Genomic DNA, 21,227 nt, shown 5'->3' with positions numbered 1-21,227 from the left:
ATTTTAATGCAATTTGACAAGTGAATACATCTCATTTAATCCCAGTCGCTTATGCCAGCAACTACTTTTGAATGGAAGAAATGTGCCGGTGTGTTTGCTTCTGAATAGTGTGTTTGATTTGTCCATGCAACCCTTCTGTTTGTTTGCTCGCTCCTGTAGTTCATGCCGGATGCTTCAGCTGTGATGCAACTCCTCCTGAAGACACAAACTGACTTCAATGACCTTGAGGATGATGACCCACAGGTCAGCAAAAACCAAGCAAATCATGGATCCTGAAACTAGAGTTTCTCTTATTGTCTTATTGAGCTCTTCGTGCGCTTCCAGATCTCCTACATGATCTCGGCATGGGCGCGCATGTGTAAGATCCTGGGGAAGGAGTTCCAGCAGTACCTGCCTGTGGTGATGGGTCCGCTGATGAAGACGGCCTCCATCAAACCTGAAGTGGCTCTCCTCGATAGTAAGAGTTCTGTTCCTAGTGCATTTTCACACTCTCACTTGTGTTGTTATTGTAATGGTGTGTTAGTAACTCCCTTTTCCTCTGGCTCTCTCAGCTCAGGACATGGAGAACATGTCTGAAGATGATGGGTGGGAGTTTGTGAATCTTGGAGACCAGCAGAGTTTTGGCATCAAGACCGCAGGACTGGAGGAGAAGGCCACGGCGTGCCAGATGCTGGTGAGATGGAGAACCTCTCAGACATGTAGTTTATCCAGCAACAAAAACAAACTCTTATAGTTGAACTTTAAGATGCTTTGAGTGGCTTAGGCGTTTGAGAAACAAAAAACATGGTTAATATTTTTGGCAAGTCACTTTTATTTTTATAGTGGTTATACAATACAGATTGTTTCAAAGCAGCTTCACAGTAATAAAGAAAATAACACTTAATTTTGCAAAGGTCTTTAATTATGAAATGAATAGTTTCAACTCTGAGCCAGGTTAGTCTTTTTAGAGCGGATTCAATTTAGTTAAACGTTCGTTCATTCATTCCAGTTACAGTGTGAATGTTACAAAGTTCAATAGTTATGAAGCAAACTCAACTATAAAGAAGCTTTTCTACAGACGATAGTGTCATTCAACTTAAGTCAGTTCAAAAACGGTTGACGTTGCAAAGTTCATCAATTATGATGAGTTTGATTCGGCTATAAAGCAGTTGTTTTCTAGAGAGTCTTGCTAATGTAAACCAATACATTTCCTTTTTTTATTAATTTGAAAAAAATTATGTGTTAAATTCATCTGAATTTATTGCTTTTAATAAAATGATGCATGAAAAATGCAGTTGCATGGCTGGTAAAATTCTGTAAATGTTCTCGGGTTCATGCTTACGTTTTTAGCAAAAAAGTCAATTTTGTAGGGCTGTTTTATTCTGGTTCCAGTTGCACTTAAAGGATTAGTTCACTTTTAAAAAAAACCTTTGCTGATAATTTACTCACCCCCATGTCATCCAAGATGTCCATGTCTTTCTTTCTTCAGTCGAAAAGAAATGAAGGTTTTTGATGAAAACATTCCAGGATTTTCCCCCATATAATGGACTTCAATGGGACCCAAACGGTTCAAGGTCCAAATGACAGTGTCAGTGCAGCTTCAAAGGGCTTTAAACGATACCAGACGATGAATAAGGGTCTTATCTAGCGAAACGATCGGTCATTTCAAAAATAAATAAAAGTTTAAGTTTTATAAGCACAAATGCTCGCCTTGCTCTGTTCTGTGATGCACGTTTGTGACGTCACGTAATACGCAATTACGTTGAAAAGGTCACGTTTGACGTGTTTACAAATGTGCGGAAGGAGGATCATATACACATTTTCAAATGTATTTGTCAGATTATCATTTAAAATGCCCATTTCGTGTGCGTATCCTGGGTGTTTTAATATTAAAAAGCCTAAAAGAGAATTTTCTTCAGGACAAATTTTTCAAGCGTGACGTTTTAAACGTAATTGCGTATTACGTGACGTCACGAACGCGCATCACAGAACCGAGCAAGGTGTATAAGCATTTGTGCTTATAAAACTTAAACTTTTTTATTTATTTTTGAAATGAGCGATCATTTCGCTAGATAAGACCCTTATTCATCGTCTGGTGTCGTTTAAAGCCCTTTGAAGCTGCACTGAAACTGTCATTTGGACCTTGAACCGTTTGGGTCCCATTGGAGACCATAATATGGAGAAATGTTTTCATCAAAAACCTTAATTTCTTTTCGACTGAAGAAAGAAAGACATGGAGATCTTGGATGACATGGGGGTGAGTAAATTATCAGCAAAAGTTTTTTTAAAAGTGAACTAATCCTTTAATTTTAAAGAGTACCTAAATATATAATTACGCTGTTACACGGATGGAGTAATAAACTACATGTACTTACTGTAGTGTTAGGATTAAGATTAGGGTGTTTTAGGGTTAGTTTCATGTAATTATGCACATTTTATAGTAATACTATAGTAACTACGTGTAACAGGACACTGTAATATAGTGTTACCCAGATTCCTTGTTCCGGACTCGATTCTTTCCTTTTGTTTTCGATTCTTTTTATTAACGAAAGACTCAAAGAACACGTAGTCCGAGCGGCGCTCAAGTTTCCGTTATGTACAAGCCATTTTCACCATGTAACGCTAAATCATGGTTTATACGTTTAAAAAAAAAAAATTTTTTTAGATGCTTTAGACTTGTAGAACACATCCGCATCTGTTTATCAATGTTTATATTGTGTGCTTTGAGTGCAAACCTTTAATGTAGGAAACTTGTCCACTATAGGCTCAGTATTTATCAGTAGTTTACATTTTTGGACAAGTTCGACATGCAGGACCACAGAATGAAACGGTGACAACAAACACCATTGAAAGGTAATAATTAGCTTTATGCGTTCCCATGTGTTATTAATCGAATGTTTCAGCATGACATAACACAGTTAGACGACATTCTAGGTGAAGCATTACACAATGGAGTAACCGAACTAAACTGTTAGTGGAAATGAATCGGGCTTCCAATCAATAATAGCGAGGGAGAGAATGAATGATTAGCTCTGAAATTGATAAAAGGCTCTTACAGAGGAGTCGATTCTCCTTGATTTGAATCTTTAGAATCCACTCTTGATTACCAAAGCCTCAGAATCGAGGAATTGGTTCTTATTGGAATCGATTCCCAAAACCTCAGAATCGAGGAATTGATTCTTTTTGGAATCGATTCCCAAAGCCTCAGAATCGAGGAATTGGTTCTTATTGGAATCGATTCCCAAAACCTCAGAATCGAGGAATTGATTCTTTTTGGAATCGATTCCCAAAGCCTCAGAATCGAGGAATTGATTCTTTTTGGAATCGATTCCCAAAGCCTCAGAATCGAGGAATTGATTCTTATTGGAATCGATTCCCAGCCCTACAATTTTGCACAATAACCAGATTACTGGCATGTCATAGTGAAAATGTTTCTTTGAATTACTTGAAAGATTGAATTTCTTCTGTCTGTTCTTCCTCAGGTGTGTTATGCTAAAGAGCTGAAGGAAGGTTTCGTCGAATATACGGAGCAAGTCGTCAAGCTGATGGTCCCTCTGCTCAAGTTCTACTTTCATGATGATATCCTTCCTGAGACTAAAATGACTCGTCTTCAGTACATTTTGCAGTTTAATGGTCAGCCAATGCTGATATCTAGATTTTTACAATGCTTTTAGATGGTATAAAATGCAGTTTAGCATTCACAAATAAGAAATGCACAATTTTACACCTGATTTACACTGATTCACTTCCAAAAATCTAAACTGGAGATGTTAATTAAAAATTGAAGTTTCACAACTGATAATCGCAAATATCGGCTGATTAATTGGTTTTAATTGCAGGAAATTTAGCATTTTTAACTCTTTCCCCACCAGTGCTAAAAGTTGCCAGCGCATATTGTCATTCACAACTTTGACAAAAACATGATTTATTCAAAGACTTAAAGGAACACTCCACCGTTTTTTGAAATAGGGTTTATTCACCTTCTTTCCTACATTTAGATAGGTGGGCAAACGCATTTTTGTCTCAGTGCATGCATTGTTTTAGTTTGACAGGGTCGGCGCTAGCTTAGCTTAGCATAATGAATGGAATCCTTTGTTGCCAGCTAGCATGTCCTGAGTAAAAGTGATATAAAAAAAAAAAAAACTCACCTAATTACTACTTGTGGCCTGCGTATTCACAACGAGTACAAATAGCGATGCAGATTAACACTAGGCGATTTCCTATGCAGATATTGACTTGTATATTAAGGACTATATTAGGGGGAAGCACAGGCGAAGCACTGCTACTTGGGCGTGATATCGCTGCGCCCAAGTAGCAGTGCTTTGCCTGTGCTTCCCCCTAATATAGTCCCAAGTCAATATCTGCATAGGAAATCACCTAGTGTTAATCTGCATCGCTATTTGTACCTGTTGTGTATACGCAGGCCACAAGAAGTAATTACTTGTTTTTTTAATTTTTTTATATCACTTTTACTAAGGACATGCTAGCTGGCAACAAAGGATTCCATTCATTATGCTAAGCTAAGCTAGCGCCGACCCTGTCAAACTAAAACAATGCATGCACTGAGACAAATGCATTTGCCCACCTATCTAAATGTAGGAAAGAAGGTGAATAATCCCTATTTCAAAAAACGGTGGAGTGTTCCTTCAATCCCGATTTGATTCCGATGATCAAAACATAGATTGAGTCCAACATCCCCAAAGCTTCAGTCGTTTTCTCTTCATATGTTCGAAATTTCATTCTGTATATCAGGCAATTACTTCATATGCCTTTTAATGTTTTATCACGCTAGTCTTATGTGATGCTCCTGGTTTATGCAGATCTCGTTTGCTTACTTTTGGATCTGGAGTTGCTTGTACCATTTCAGAAGTATGTTGAGACTCTGTTAGCGTCCTTAACTCAGTCTTGACGTGTGCGAGTGGCGGCCGCCGAGTCCATGCCTCTTCTGCTGGAGTGCGCTCGCGTCAGAGGCCCAGAATACCTCACTCAGATGTGGCACTTCATGTGTGACGCCCTCATCAAAGCCATCGGCACCGAACCCGATTCGGACGTGCTGTCAGAAATCATGCACTCGTTTGCTAAGGTGATTCACGCTGTGATCTAGTTCAGTGTTTGTTCTGCTTGAGTCCTCCAGAACTGTTCAGTGGGGTTCTGGACTGTAGAAATAGAAAATGCTAATTGTTCGGTGTTTGTGTGCGTTATTCTAATTAATGTCATCACTCTTAGTGTGTCGAGCTGATGGGAGACGGGTGCCTGAACAACGAACACTTTGAGGAGCTGGGAGGCATTTTGAAGGGCAAACTAGAGGAGCATTTTAAAAACCAGGAGGTCAGACAAGGTGAGTCACACAGGAGTTACTCTTATACTCACCAAGGCTGATTATTTGATAAATACAGTAAAAATTACAGTATAAATAACCGTTTTCTAAGTGAATATTTTGTAAAATGTAGTTTATTCCATTAAAAATTGCAGCTTTATTTTTTTTTTTTGCCAGGCTATTTAAAAACAACTGAACTCCTATAGCAATTTGGCTCATTTCATTCATAATAAACTTGTTTGTGTTCACATTTTCATAAAACAAAAGCTTTATTCTCCTTTAAAGGCAGGATCAAACTTCTTTTCTTCTTTTTTTTAATCAGCCTATTGCAATCTTTAATGCTCAAATTTGTGAGTTTCAATTAGGGATGTTAACCGATGACCGTTTGGCCGATGGTTGACCGTATCAACGTTAACCGATCAAAGTTGTCGGTAGTCGGTAAAAAAAAAAAAAGAAGTGATCTCTAAATTAGGCTATTATAGACAGTGGACTAAACGCTACTACAGTTAGCCATCTCATTCCAAGATCTTTTTGTGTGAAGTGAACAAATCCCTCACACTCAATTTTTCATAACTCGCCTGTTTGTACTTAATAAACCAATAAAAACATTTTGGCGCGAGGTCACAGCGTTTGGGTTTGAATTTGGTGCTTTCCATTGATGTATGGTTTGATAGGACAATATTTGGATGAGATGCAACTATTCTGGAATCTGAGGGTGCAACAAAATAAAAAATTGACCCATATAATGTATTATACAAATCTTTTCTCTTCAGCCAAACGACAAGATGAAGACTATGACGAGCAGGTTGAGGAGACGTTACAAGATGAGGTGTGCTGCTCATCTAACAGGTTCTGAATGTTTGCTTGCCCTCGTTTTAAAGCTCCTCTTGATCTCTCCATGTTTCTCACGTGTGTTTCAGGACGAGAATGACGTTTACATCCTGACCAAGGTGTCGGACATCCTGCACTCGATCTTCAGCAGTTACAGAGAGAAGGTTCTCCCGTGGTTCGAGCAGCTCCTGCAGCTCATAGTCAATCTGATCGTGAGTGAACTCGTTCAGTCTTGAGGAGTGTTTCCTGTACAACGGTGTGCTTCTCTACTATAGTACGATGTAGTGGTCGACCGATATATCAGCCGATATTTGGCACTTTTAAAATATCGGCATCGGCCGATAAGTTTTTCTGATTGGCCGATGTTTTTGGAAGCGGGACTTTTATTTTGACAGCGCTCCGGACTTTTATTTTGACGGGCGGCGCTGAGAACACCACGCACGTCTGATCACACAGAGCTCACTCACGTTCTCCGTCTTAGTTTACGATCTCTGTCAGTCATATCTAATACTTTGTTAGACATAACTGGTAAACAAAGAAAGTAAATGGTATGCGAAAAAGTAAAGTGTTGCTTTTATATTATTCGTTACAGAAAAGGCAAACAATTAGGCTAAAATACTGTCTTATTTACTGTCAACATTCAGCAAATGCGCATCTACATCGTTTAAACAAATCTCTGAATATCTATTAAACATTTAATTTCACAAACCTTGCAGATTTAATGAAATCCAGCTGTGATATCTTGTGAAGTGTTACCAGATTACTGAGTGCCCTTTTACATGTTTACTTCCTTTTTATTCACATTCATATGTTTAAACAATTACTTTATTTGTGAAACATACTGTAATAGGATTGCAGATTCAAGAAGTTGCCATCTAAAGTATAAGCATGTTTATTTTAAAGATTTGTTGTCTAATTTATTTAAAATTTATAAAATATTGATTAAAATAAATATAAAGTATATAATAAAAATATCGGCTTTATATCGGCCATCCTGCTCTCTTAAGATATCGGCATCGGCCATCAAAAAACCAATATCGGTCGACCACTAGTACGATGCATCCTTGAAGACATCAACTTAGCTGGTCACGACTGTTTCCCGAAACCGTATTGTCGCAAATTGGTTGATCAACCACGTTGGTTAATGTCACGCAGGTGGTGCAGTGATAACTACTTTTAAAGGGATAGTTCGGCCAAAAATGCTATTTAACCCATGATTTACTCACCCTCAAGCAGTTCGAGATGCATATGTCAATCATTTTTCAGACGAACACATTTTCTGTTATTTTAGAAAATGTCTTAGATCTTTCAGTGGTTATAATGTGAAGCTATGGGGTCCACCTCCTTCAAGTCCCAAAATGTGCATGCATCCTTCACAAAAGTAATCCATCCGGCTCCAGGGGGATAAACGAAGGCCTTCTGAGGGTAATACGTGCGGTTTTGTCGAAAAAATATACATATTTAAAACTTTATAAATGAAAATATCTTGTTTTCGGCAACGGTCGACGCGCGTTCACGGCAAAACCGCACGGATATAATGAATAAATAAATTGTTTTAAAGAAATAGCACTGTTTAAAAGCAGCACTCATTTATCAGTGTATTATGTTACCAATAAATATGCCGAGTCCGCTGTTGAAGGTGACGATCATCCATTTATCACGCGTAACACAGAATAATTCTAATTTGACCATCGGGTGTGGATACTTGAATCAGAGAAAATTATTGGGGCGGGTGGATGATTTGTTTTTGGCTGCGGACTCGGGTGACGTTGGAGCTCATCCGCGCATCTCTAAAGCAGTCAGACTCTGCCAGGCGTTAAACGGCTAATGTGGTTTATCAAGTTAGTGGTATTGCCTCCTGCATATTCTATTTGTGCGTGACATGAGCGCACACAACAGAGGGGGTACAGTTCTGCGGGTCGTGCTTACCAGGTTGTTCATAAAAGCCGAAATGTGCCCAGATGTAGGCCTTAAAAGTAGTTGGAGCATTTTTAATTTTCTGGCACTCGCGTCTCGCCATCGTATGCTACCGCGACAAGCACGTACGCGACAAATGTCGTCAGAAAAGCGTCAGTACATTATAATCGGTTATGGTCTATTACTGAACCGATACCGAATCGTCCTCGTCTGCATCGTAGAAACGATACATTTTTACACCCCTATAATATAGGCTATTTATCAGGCAGGAACCGGAGCACTGTCAGAGTCTCCTGGGTTAAAGTGGAATTACAGGTTGTTGCACTGTCTCAGATTTTGTTCAAACCTTGTCTATATCAAGAATGTGTCCCAAAACCAAGGCCTGTAAAATATTTCTGTTCAAATCCTGTGTCTTCATATTTTCAGCCATTGAAATAACTTGTTTTACAGCCTGAAAATCACATTATCTGGGAAGCAATATTTGGACATTAATATAATGAAAAGTATTATTCATAGGCATTATCTACTTGGACAGTGATACATTTTGAAAATTAAAGCTTGTGATTTGCTTAAAACTCTGATCTTTCTGCTATTACCAAACACAATTTTGGCTGTTTATAGCATTATCTCTTTTAATGTGATAAAAACACTAAATAATAATTTTGACTATGTATTGGCATGTAATTTACAGTGGTGTAAGGTGCTGGAAAAAGCTTTAAAATGGACCTTGAAAGTGCTTGAATTTGACCTTGGAAAAGGTGTACGAACCCTGGATATAGATTGTACTGAATGTCAGCTTGCTTATTTGGCTCGAGATAAGGATTTGAGTCCACATGTCATGCAAACAAGAAACTGTTTCTAACCACAGGTCGAGATCTGTCGCTCCAAACACACACTGTTTACGAATGTTTGTTGGAATGATGGTTTCGGGAAACAGACTCGTTGAACTTGCTACCATAGTTGGCTAACGTTGGCTAGCTTGTTATTAACGTCCTCCTCGTTGTGTTCCTGACAGTGTCCACACAGACCCTGGGCCGACAGACAGTGGGGTCTGTGCATATTTGATGACATCGTCGAACACTGCAGCCCGTCTTCCTTTAAATACGCCGAGTGCTTCCTGCGGCCCATGATGCAGTCGCTGTGTGACACGAGCCCGGAGGTCAGGCAGGCGGCGGCGTACGGTGTCGGGGTCATGGCTCAGTTTGGAGGAGAGAACTACAGGCCTGCGTTCACAGGTGGGGTGACCTCTGCTGAACTTCAAGCTTAAAACACAAAACTCACTTTATAGGGCCCTAAATGTGTCATTTTTGTTAAGTTCAATTAAATTTGCAGTTAGTCAAGAAGCATATCTATTTAATTGAGATAATAAGACAGTTTAAGTTGAACAAATTACACTTTTAGTGCTTTATGAAGTAGTTTTCCCCCCTGTATTTTTTTTCTGGATTCCATTTTAATGGCTAAAATGAAATTGTAGTCGTCAATAAGCACATCTAATTAAATGTAATGACTTTTGTAATAAGCAAATTTTGTTTCGTGATTACAATTTTAACAAATTAAGGCCCTATGAAGTTATTTTTCTCAAATTCTGTGTTTTCCGTTTTAATTCTTCTCGATTCAATCGTAAATGTATTAGTCTAATCAATTTAATTTCATTAATTTTTCAGTAATAGGGCCCTATTATCTTCAGCAATTCTGTTGTCTTGTACTGGATTTATGATTTTAATACAATTATCAAATGGTAGTAATCAAAAAAAGGCATAAAACATGAATGATTTTAATCTTTGAAAATGTAATTGAATGAAGAAATAAAAGGACTCGTTAAGTTTGGGCAAATTAAGTGATGCAGATTTACTTCAAATTAAAACATGGAAGAAAGTTCTGAGATTCTTTAAGTTTTAATTTATTGTTATGAGTACTTAAGTATATTCTACTGTACAGTAGTCATATATCTGTCAGTTTTGGTGGGTTTGTAGTGAAGATATTCAGGTTTCTGTGTGCATCTGATAGTTCTCAAATGAAATGGTGAAATGCAGATAAAGTTCATGTTCTCATAGTGAGACGGCAGATGCTGAAAACACCACGTGCTTCAGTGTGTGTGTGTAGTCATTCACACACAGAACATGCAGACTTCAGATTTAATGGTAGACTTTTGCAGTGAGTTCCAGCTGTGACTGGATTCTGTCCATGTTTTCTGCGTCGTGGACCTCATAGTGCCTTACGTCAGGGTTTATATGTGACCCTGGACCACAAAACCAGTCACATGGGTCAATTTTTTTGAAATTGAGATGTATACATCACATGAAAGCTGAATAAATAAGCTTCACATTGATGTATGGTTTGTTAGGATAGGACAATATTTGGATGAGTTGCACTTATTTAATCTGGAATCTGAGGGTGCAAAAAAATCGAAACATTGAGAAAATCTCCTTTAAAGTTGTGCATTTATGTTGGCGATTGTGCTGCATTCACTCACAGAAATATATGCTTTATATATTTACAGTAGGAAATTTACTAAATATCTTGATGGATCATGATCTTTACTTAATATCCTAATGATTTTTGGCATAAAAGAAAAATCGATAATTTTGACCCATATAATGTATTGTTGGCTATTGCCACAGATATACCCGTGCGACTCGTGATCCAGGGTCACATATTAAAGCATGTTGTCATTGTTGTTTCAGAGGCCGTCCCGCTGCTTGTGGGTGTGATCCAGTCCGCAGACTCCAGAGTTAAAGAGAACGTCAACGCCACAGAGAACTGCATCTCCGCTGTGGCCAAAGTCATGAAGTACCGCCCAGAGTGCGTCAACGTCACTGAAGTCCTCCCTCATTGGCTGTCCTGGCTGCCACTCAACGAGGATAAAGAGGAGGCGGTCCACACGCTTAACTATCTCTGTGACCTCATTGAAAGGTGAGCGTCTGTTGCCTGACGTGAACTCTGGGAGATTTGGATGCCGGTTTGCAGTTTGAGTTTAATGTCTGTTTCCTCCCGCAGTAACAATCCCATCGTTCTCGGACCCGATAATACGAACCTTCCCAAGATTTTCACCATAATCGCTGACGGCGTTGCCAATGAATCGATTAAAGGTGACGGCGACTGCAGCAAACGATTGGCCAATGTTATTCGTCAAGTACAAGTGAGTTTCATGTCATTTTTAATATGAACAAATGCTTTATTAGAGACAGACTGGCAAAAAATCTCAGATTGATCCAGAATTTTGATGTAAAATAAAGCTTTCAGCACAGGATAAGCATTATGCTTTATCTCATATTATATTGTGCTTAAAGATGATTAAAAAAAAAAAAAGGTGATTTCAAACAGGATTTTTACTGTTTTCATGCATTATATATTTAAAATAATTAGAAGCAATGCCTGTTCAAACTGATGGTTTCTGTAATCGGAAAGCCACTCTTTTAAAATGTGAATAACATTGAACATCAAAGGGCTGATTTATTTACTTTATCATGTAGTCTTAGTTTTCAAACATTAATTAATGTAGCTAAATATTGCTATTTTTATTGATGCATATAATTATCAAATTGTTTTTTGTTAAAAGATGTAGTAAAATACAAAAATTATGCATTTTAATCAATGTCACTGTTGAAATTTATATATGGAAATATTATTGTAAAATGTTTTATACAATTTATGCTTTTATATATGTAATGATATCTGATTTGTCACCCTTGTCATGTAAATACATTTTAATTAACTATTGATGCATTTAAATAACTATCTTTGTTCTTTAAAATCTATCAGTCAGTATTCTAATACAAGCTAACATTCAAATTTAGATGTAAATATTGTGAAATATATATTTATCCATTTTTCAGTATGTAATGATGGTCGACGTCACCCTTTTCAGACCATTTCTGAGCAAACACACATGCACATCCTAGTCAAATGTACTTTTTTAGCTCTAGTTTGTCCCAAGCAGAATTTGCATGACATTTCAAGAGTCAAACACGTGACTGTGCTCGATGTTTTCAGGTTTCTGGAGGCCTCTGGACGCAGTGTGTGTCGGCACTCAATGAGACGCAGCAGAAGGCCATCCAGGACCTCCTGAACTCGGCCTGAGTGAGCGAGCGAAGCCTTAACCCTGTAAAACAGCCCATCTAATGAGGATTAAAAAAAAAAAAACTTTGCACCTGGAATTCCACATCTAGATTTTTGGCCCTTTCCCTTTTTCGAACAATGAATGGTCATGTGACTTGAGTCTGTGTTGGGCCTCTGAGCCGTCTGGACCTAATATCTCAAAGTCTTCAACAAGCGGGCCGAGGCTCCAGCGAGCGTGTGTGTGTGCGTGTCTCACCTCAAAAAGGGCCAACGGCTTCACAAACCCTCATCTGGAGCGGATGCGGGGGGGATTAGGGGTATGAAATGAAACTAACCGTCATCCATCGTAGTTCTTTAAGAATTTCTGATGTAGAAATTGTGCTTTTCTCCCTTACGAGATCAGTTATAGTTGTTTTGTCACAACTCGTGTGTCTGTCGATCCTAGCCGAAGCTGTTTTCTCCGACTCTGAGACGGATCCGTCTGAAATGGACTCGTGTTGGTTGAGCTCGAATGCAATAGAGCGATGATTTAGCGGTCATGTCGTCGACTTATTTGTTTTTCTTTCAGTTTTTTTTTTGTTTTGTTCTCTTCGACGCCGGTCTCGAGGGCCGGTGGTGATGTTTGGGAGAGATGGGCATTGGTTTGCTCCTCCTTTGCTGATGATGTCTGTGTCACATGGCTAACAGTGTCTGTCATTGGCTCTCTTAATCCATGCAATGAAATAAACAACACGGGAAAACCGGGACTCTGGGTTCAGGGCTTCTGATATGAAGGAAATGCACAAGTCTGAAGCCGGTTGGCTTATTGGTGGTCACATGTCCATGGAGCATTTCTATGATATTCAATCTATCCTGGTTCATCATTTTACAACACTTTCAGTATTAAAGCTGCAAGACATGATGAACTCTGCGTCTGTGTTTCATTTGCTCAAGGAATCCAGTGATTTATTTACATTCAATTCAATTAAAATGTGAATTTAAACGTTACATTAATCTACTGTTGATGATTGGTTCAGAAGGTTTCCTCACTTGAATGCTTGTTTTTAACAAGAGTTTACATTAAACCGAAACTAGAAGCGGTTCACTTTGGTCTTTTATGGTTTTACAGCAGTGATTATAGAGAAGTAGATTGAGTGTGTAGGAAAAGATAAGTTATACTGTCACATCAGTCTTAAATCGGCGTGTATGTAGTTTTCAAAAGTGCATATAAACACAATGTAAAACTTGTGCTGCCTAAAATACTGGGTTTTGACCAAATAAACTCAATGTCGTTTACTTTAAACTTAATGACTTTGAGTTTTAGTCAAACCCGGTATTGAACGAAAGCGCCATGTCTTTTACTTTATCAGATAAAGTAGAAGTTCTATAATGTGCACAGGATTCTAACTGGAATATTAATGAGATCAAAAAGGATGAATCCTGTTAGATTATTCCAACACTACTTTACTTTTGACAGTACTAATGTCTTAGTTTTAAAATCCTCAAATATCTTTCTTCTGTTGTCATGTTTATCGTAGCTCAATAGTAGTAGTTCATAGCTGGCTCTAAACTATTATTTCATAATTACAATACCAATGACTAGTATTTTGACAGCGATTTAAAGTGTATGTGTCCTCAGGGAGCAGTGTTGGGAATTTATGCATTTATAGGGAAATAAAATGTTGGGTCCTTTAATAAATCCTAATCCCTTATTTCAAAATCCCAGTGTATTACATAAAATATGGTTACACTTTATTTTAATGTGTTTGTTACAGTGTAATTATACATTTCAGTACTGAGAAATATTAAGTAACTACATGTACTTACTATAGGGTTAAGATTAGGTTTGGTTTAGGGTTAGTTGCACGTAATTAAGCATAATTTATAATTATAGCAACTACATAACAATGACACTAAAATAAAGTGTTACCTAAAATATCAATAGTAATGCATTTTTAAACTAAGTGTTTCCACAGATTGGTGGCGCTGTTTCTCATCACAGTACTTTATAAAACTGTATACATAGGTTTTTATGTTCCTGAACGATTTATTTGAATTCCTTTTGATGTCCTACAGTTTTTAAAATGTTCTAAAAACGCGTGAACGTTACTTTTGAATGTTCGCTGAACGTTCTGAAACAAGTAACGTTTAAAAAAAAATAAAGTTTGAAGAACGTTCAAATAAATCCTTCAGACAAAAGTTCCGTGAACGTTTTGGGAACGTTACCAAAGACCGGATAACTTTGAACAAACATTATATTACTGTTTCTGGAAGAACGTTTGTTCTTTGCTTTAAGAGAACGTTACCAGAACGTTCTGAGAATTATCCCTGTTAGATGGTTTGGTAACATTTTGCTTACATAGCCATTATTAACCATCCCTTACAAAACTACTATGGTAGTGATGGTATCAGATGATAATACTATACAGTAGCCTAGTCAACATTGGAAGTGGTCAAAGTTGTCCTAAGACAAAAACCGGTATTGTTCAAAATGCATATAACTTTGATGAAAGGTTTTGATCCACTTCAAATGTTGACTAGCCGCGGCAACAGTGTAAAAGAAGCCCGATTTCGCGGGAAAGCCGCGGACTTGGCAACACTGTAACCAGGGTGAGTTTGAATCGTCCGCCAGGTGTCGCTGTTCCCATCAGCGCTGCTGTGTGAGGCTGTAGTGCGGGTGTTGGAGGCTGGAGGCGGTGTTTTATTGTATCAGTTCAGTTCGGGATCAGTCGTTTAGTCATGGCGTCCGGGAAGACGGTGGATTTCAGCGCTTCCCGCGAATAACCGCCGATAAACTGATTCTTCGCGACTCCAGCCGCTGCTCTGCGTGTTATTTTCGCGGAATATCGTTTAACAAAATAGTTACGCGTGTATCCAGTCACAAGGAGTATTAATTCAGCAGGAAAGGTAAGGTTCTGTGTTATTTTATTGGCTCGCAATAAACCGGCAGCGAGCGAATAAGTGTTACTATTAATCTTCCGATCGCTGGACACGCTGATATATTGTAGCGGTTTCCATGGTTACACGATTAAATCTCACGAGCCTCCGTTGCTGCCACGCGTCGTATCGTACCGTTTCCACATCAAAGGTTTAATGTAGTGCTTTACCATAGTGCTCTACTGTACTACAAAAATACTATGGTAATACCATGTTTTGTTGGATCTTTCAAAAAGTGCTGTGGTATAGTGATAATATCACCACTCTAGATTATTTAAATGGCATTTACAAGAATGCATTGGTCCATGTCCAAAACACAGTACCCTTTTGTAATTGTGGCATGGTTTTTGGACTTAAATACCTTGGTATTATTCGAAAGCATCACTATGGTATTACCACAATACAGTTTTGTAAGGGTCACATATTTTCCCCTCAGCCTGTTTTTTTTTTTTTTTTTTTTTTTTTGTAATTAAAACTAATGCAACACAGCATGGGGTTATTGATGCATGGAATTATCATTAATATATCCCAGAATCAGGTTAAAAATCAGTATTTACAGGTTTTGTAACAATAATTTGCATTATTTTTTCACTATATATTCATTAGAGCTGCAGTGATGTGTTTTAAGTGGTTGTGCAGGTTGTCATTTGGACATTATGGGATTTCCCTGTCACATGAATTCTTGATGTGGCTAACACACACACACACACACACACACACACACACACACACACACACACACAGTCAATGCAGCTTAACCTACTAACATCTGAACCTCAAGGATTACTCGACTAACCTACATCCACCGACTGCAAGCACACAACTCAGCACAGATTTCGAAATCCTTTTTAGAGATTTGACCATGTTAATTATTATATTAATATGTTTAATATTATTTAATGTTTGAGTGGTGATAGTAACAATAAATGTAAATATGGTGGTAGATATGTTGGCGGAAACTCGTTATCTTCAGTGATCTTGATAAGTAAACACATTGACTAGCACACTGTGGTAGTGTAGATGTTCTGAGTGGTTTTTACCATGTTTACAGGGTTAATAGATGGTTAGTAAACAGAACCACTTAGTAGAGAAATAACACACCTCTTCTCATTTGAGGAATCTTTCAACAGCACACACACACAATGTAGTGTGCATTAAGTACTTAGGGTGCATCTTAATCAGCTCCCTGAGTCAGTATGTCGTGGCACCCTTGCTCGCTGCACATTGGGACACTGATGGTGACATGACAACATCTTCACTGTACAACGAGAACTCACTTCGGCACTTGTGCGCTGTTTTCTCTGCCGGGAACATCCAGAGCCGCCTCTCATTTAGTGCTCGAATACCGAGTTGAGTTCTCTTTCACGTCGCTTGAACGGACAAATGCACACAAAATGATGTCAAAATATCCTTGTAAACCGAGCGGGTCTAAAGTGAACGTAAACAGTTTAGAAAGAAAACTTGTGTGTAACAGTATATTGGATCCGTGCATTAGCTTTTAAAGTGACAGGAGCCTAATATTCCCGCTGTCCGTGTCATTAATGTTAATCAAGAGAAAAAGAAAATCACTCACTGATCTTGACTGAATAACTTGTGTAACTTTAATAAGGATTAATCTTATTTTATTTGTAAAAAAAAATAAAAAAAATATGCAGTATTATTTTTAGGGCTGTCAAACGATTAATCGCATCCAAAATAAAAGTTTGATTTACAAAATACATGTGTGTGTACGGTGTATAATTATTTTCTATATATAAATACACACACATGCATGTATATATTCAAGAAATATTTGCATGTATATACTGTGTATATATATTTATATTATATATAATTTATATTATATATAAATATTTTATATATAAATAACACATTTTCTTAAATATATATATGCATGTGTGTGTATTTATATATAGAAAATTATTATACTCCGTACACAGACATAAATTATGTAAACACAAACTTTTATTTTGGATGCGATTAATCGTGATTAATCGTTTGACAGCCCTAATTATTTTACATTTTGACTTAAATTTCTGAACTTTGTTTAGTTGTGCTATTGCTAATTTGCTTATTTGTTCCTATTGTATTACTGACTATATACTTGTCTTTAATAATGTTTGATTAGTTAGTCTAGTTTATTACTTAGATGTTCTCTAGGCTGCTGATTTTTGTTTCATTGTGAACAGGTATTCAGAGTATTCATGGTATTCAGCAGATATGACAGAATAAATATGTTTGATATCTAAACGTTTGACTTCTTTTTTTTTTTTTTTAACCATATTGGAATCGAAACTGGGAATCGATAAGAATCAGAAATGAAAAGCAGAATTGGAATCGAAATATCTCAAATTCAAACAATATCCAACCCTACTGATTGAGACGCACCCTTAGCTTTAGCATCACTAATTCTCAGTGTTGTTTGTGCTTAGCCGATATGATGAGTGCCATGCTGATTGTTTAGTGAAGGCTGGGCCAGCGGTGTGGGTCCGTGCCTTCAGATGTGTGTATGTTGAGTCTGTCTCAGTGAACCCTCTGTTTCACGTGTCCGCCTCGCTGAACACATCTCTGGGAACTTTCAGGCAAACAAGTTGAAAGGCAGGTTAACTAGTTCAGCGAGCGTGAGTCTGGGAACGAGCCCTCGCTGCACAGATTGTTCCTAGTTCACTTTTCTGTCTCTGTTCTCTATGAAGGGTGTGTGTGTGTTTGTATAGGATGGAAAAAGAAAGATTGTGTGTTTAAATAAGGTAACTGTTTTCTTTTTTTTAACATTTTTTTTAGCAGGCATGTCGTTTGAAGTGGGCCTCTCCTAAATCGTTGACTCTGTCAGGTTGAGTTTGTAGTCATGCAATGCAATGTGTTGGTTTGCACTTTGGTTTTAATGAGACCTAATTTGCTCCAGATTCAGAAGTACTTCCTGTTTCTTCGTGTTTATCTCTGCATGTGTGACGATCCTTCTGTGCTTTGCTTGCTTCCTACTTTGTGCTTCCTTTAGAGTAAAAGTTTCCAGTCTGTGGCCTTTTTGCAGAGGTTTCCCTTTCACCTGTTGTTGATCAGCATTCAGTGTGAGAGTTTTGCTTGAGAAACTGCTAATGGTCGATTGTAGAAAAACAAGCTGTTGCAAATCATAGCACTGCATCAGGACAGGGTTTAAAACATGCTTAAAACCCACTCAGAATGCCATAGCAACTCCCTAGCAACTACATAGCAATGGGCTTAAACCACTCAGAATGCCTTAGCAACCACAAAACATTCCAGAACACAATGGCAACACCCTAGCAACTACATAGCAACTACATAGCAATGAGCTTAAACCACTCAGAATGCCTTAACGACCACATAACATCCCAGAACACACTGGCAACAGCCTAGCAACATCCCAGAACACCCTAGCAACTACATCGCAATGAGCTTAAACCTCTTAGAATGCTTTAGCAACCACATAACATTCCAGAACACACTGGCAACACCCTAGCAACTACATAGCAATGAGCTTAAACCACTCAGAATGCCTTAGCAACCACATAACATTCCAGAACACACTGGCAACACCCTAGCAACTACATAGCAATGAGCTTAAACCACTCAGAATGCCTTAACGACCACATAACATCCCAGAACACACTGGCAACACCCTAGCAACTACATAGCAACTACATAGCAATGAGCTTAAACCACTCAGAATGCCTTAACGACCACATAACATCCCAGAAAACCCTGGCAACACCCTAGCAACATTCCATAACACATCAACTACAAAGCAATGTGCTTAAACCACTCAGAATGCCTTAGCAATCACATAACATTCCAGAACACACTGGCAACACCCTAGCAACTACATAGCAATGAGCTTAAACCTCTTAGAATGCCTTAGCAACCACATTATATCCCAGAACACCCTAGCAACAACATAGCAATATGCTTAAACCATTCTAAATACCTCGGCAACATCATATCAATATCTCAGAATACTCTAGAAACTACATAGCAACATCAGAATGCCTTTATGACCACATAGCAACACCCTAGCAACTACATAGCAACATGTTTAAACCACTCAGAATGCCTTTGTGACCACATAGCAACACCCTAGCAACTACATAGCAATATGCTTAGTGGCACAAACATTTAGTAACCATTTAGAACACCATAGCAGCTGCATAGCAACTCCCCGGCAACCACCAAAATGTCCTGGCAGGGGTCCAAACTGCCTAGCAACAATCCTTAATGCAAAACTCAGATGCCTTTGCAACCTCCTAGCAAACATCTGAAAATCTCACTGTAATTGGTAGTATTGTTTCTTGATCCCCTAGAATAGATTGCGTTTCACTGATTGTACAGCTCTTAGTACGGCTGATCTGATCTGAACACAGTTATGGGAACGTGATCCCTTGTCTTTGTGTTTGTACGATCTCCTTTGGGAAATATGATGTGTTCTTCTGAGACACGAGAAAACATAAAACCAAGTGTGAGAAAGTCAGGTTGATCCTTCCTGCAAAAGAAGGTGGACCTGTTGAACCAGTAACAGTGCAGTTCATGTCATGTGCGTTTCAAAACCATAAACCAGATTAAAACACAAGCTTTACCCAACAACGACAACAAAGCTTTTTCCCCTTTATAATTCCTGCACATTTGCAAGATGAGCGGTTAAAAATGGGTGAACTAAAGATAGCACAAGGAAGATTAAATATAATGGCCATGCATTTGTCATCATGTTTCTGTGAGTGGGTTTTAATAGCTTTCGTTGGAATGGAAATCCAGTTGTTTACATGAGTTTGTCAGTGCCGTTTGTGTTTGCGTTGTTCTAGTGAGGGTTTGCTAACACTAACAGAGCTGCGGACGCTCAGTGGTTAAGGCATGAATTAGGGTTTCGGCGGGTAATGAAACTGCTAGCCGAGGGGGATTAAAGGTCCCGGAGGAGCCGCTTCTCAATTACTCATTGAGTTTAAATGTGTGTAACCAGTAACTTCGGCCCGGGACGGGAAAGAATGGCCCCTTTATTGCAGTGTTTGTGATTGTGGACGGCCCCTGAAGACTTCATGGGAGCCTGTTGGTCTCTCTACCCCGTTCATCCTCTTCTCCATGATTCTAGTGTCTATTATTGTTGCTCCATTTCTTTATTCCTTTCTTGTGCTTTTGTCAGCCATTATTATTGTTGGTTGGTAACCGCGCCCAGTTGGTCGGTGAAATGGGCAGTAAATAAGGCAATTTGTGAGATTACTGACTGCTAACTACTGTAAAAAATGATTGTGATTTTTAATGGTCAAAGACTGTAAAAATGCTATAGCGAAAAACTGTTAATTGGTTAAGAGAAAGTTCCCTTACTATATACGGTAAACAACCGTGATAGATCTAACGGTACATTTAATGTAATTTTACTGTAAAATACCGTTAAATTTACACTAGTTAAATTTAGTTTTTGGAAGTGAAAAAGAACAAGTCATTGTATAATTTACAGTGAAAAAAACTTTCCCACAATTCCCTGCGTGACACTTCACATTTGATGTATTTTTGTTGAAATAACTATGTTTCTTCATAGTTTTCTTAGTTTTTTCTAATCAGTTATGTACATTAGGGTTTTATGTTACATTTAATGTTGTTAAATGAATGCTTATTGCATTTCTAAAATTTCACGTGTGTTACCATGATGGTGTTTAGTGTTTGTATGAATGACACTGTGCAGCTTCTATATATAAGTATTAACGTTCTTGTGAAAGAGCTGCTTTTTTCATCATGTGACTCTCATCTCCACTGTGATTGGTGGTTTTCAGTGTATTTATTACTATGGTACAAAACAGATATAAATACTTCAATAGGTCAGTAAATTAACATTATATACAGTTTATTACTGTAAATTTAAAGTAAAGTCTGTAAAATCTAAAATGTTGCTACCATATTTTTTACGGTAAATTTCTGGCAACCACAGCTGCCGGTATTTTACCGTAAATTTAACAGATTTTTTTTTTTTACAGTAGGGCTGCACAATATATCAAAATTATCAAAATATCGCAAATGTATAATGCAACAGCTTGCTATAACTGGGGTCATGAACAAAAGATAAAGAGAAAATCACTCACTGCTCTTGACTGAATAACTTTTGTAGCTTTAATAAGAATCAGTATTCATTTAATTAACTAAGCAGTGTTTTATTTTTACATTTGATTCTTCAGTTTCTGTTGTTAAATAACCCTAATGTAGGATAACCTGA

At 37.9% G+C, this 21,227-nt stretch overlaps 2 protein-coding genes across 4 annotated transcripts in view; both read left to right on the top strand.

Annotated features, from left to right (window-relative positions):
- The window catches only part of kpnb3 (karyopherin (importin) beta 3), a 29,438-nt gene extending 16,430 nt beyond the window's left edge, over positions 1 to 13,008 (top strand). The window contains exons 15-26 of the mRNA XM_079864060.1: positions 160 to 243; positions 325 to 457; positions 552 to 673; positions 3,462 to 3,558; positions 4,890 to 5,062; positions 5,206 to 5,317; positions 6,070 to 6,125; positions 6,217 to 6,339; positions 9,060 to 9,279; positions 10,729 to 10,957; positions 11,042 to 11,183; positions 12,038 to 13,008. Of these exons, the coding sequence (XP_079720186.1) occupies positions 160 to 243; positions 325 to 457; positions 552 to 673; positions 3,462 to 3,558; positions 4,890 to 5,062; positions 5,206 to 5,317; positions 6,070 to 6,125; positions 6,217 to 6,339; positions 9,060 to 9,279; positions 10,729 to 10,957; positions 11,042 to 11,183; positions 12,038 to 12,124 (1,578 nt within the window). The 3' untranslated portion in view covers positions 12,125 to 13,008. The remainder of the gene's footprint in view (positions 1 to 159; positions 244 to 324; positions 458 to 551; positions 674 to 3,461; positions 3,559 to 4,889; positions 5,063 to 5,205; positions 5,318 to 6,069; positions 6,126 to 6,216; positions 6,340 to 9,059; positions 9,280 to 10,728; positions 10,958 to 11,041; positions 11,184 to 12,037) is intronic.
- Positions 13,009 to 14,777: 1,769 nt separating this feature from the next.
- Positions 14,778 to 21,227, top strand: part of farp1 (FERM, RhoGEF (ARHGEF) and pleckstrin domain protein 1 (chondrocyte-derived)) — a 90,272-nt gene continuing 83,822 nt past the window's right edge. For 2 of the 3 annotated variants that reach the window (XM_079864056.1, XM_079864054.1), the window contains exon 1: positions 14,887 to 14,989. The gene's annotated coding sequence lies outside the window, so the exon portion shown is untranslated. Of the gene's footprint in view, positions 14,990 to 21,227 lie in introns of all 3 variants that reach the window. The other variant, XM_079864055.1, reaches the window with a different exon arrangement.

This window comes from Squalius cephalus (assembly GCF_949319135.1).
Source record: "Squalius cephalus genome assembly, chromosome: 2".
Lineage (NCBI taxonomy): Eukaryota > Metazoa > Chordata > Actinopteri > Cypriniformes > Leuciscidae > Squalius > Squalius cephalus.
The sequence above is the reverse complement of the archived record's forward strand: the minus strand, read 5'-3'. Positions and strand labels throughout refer to the sequence as shown.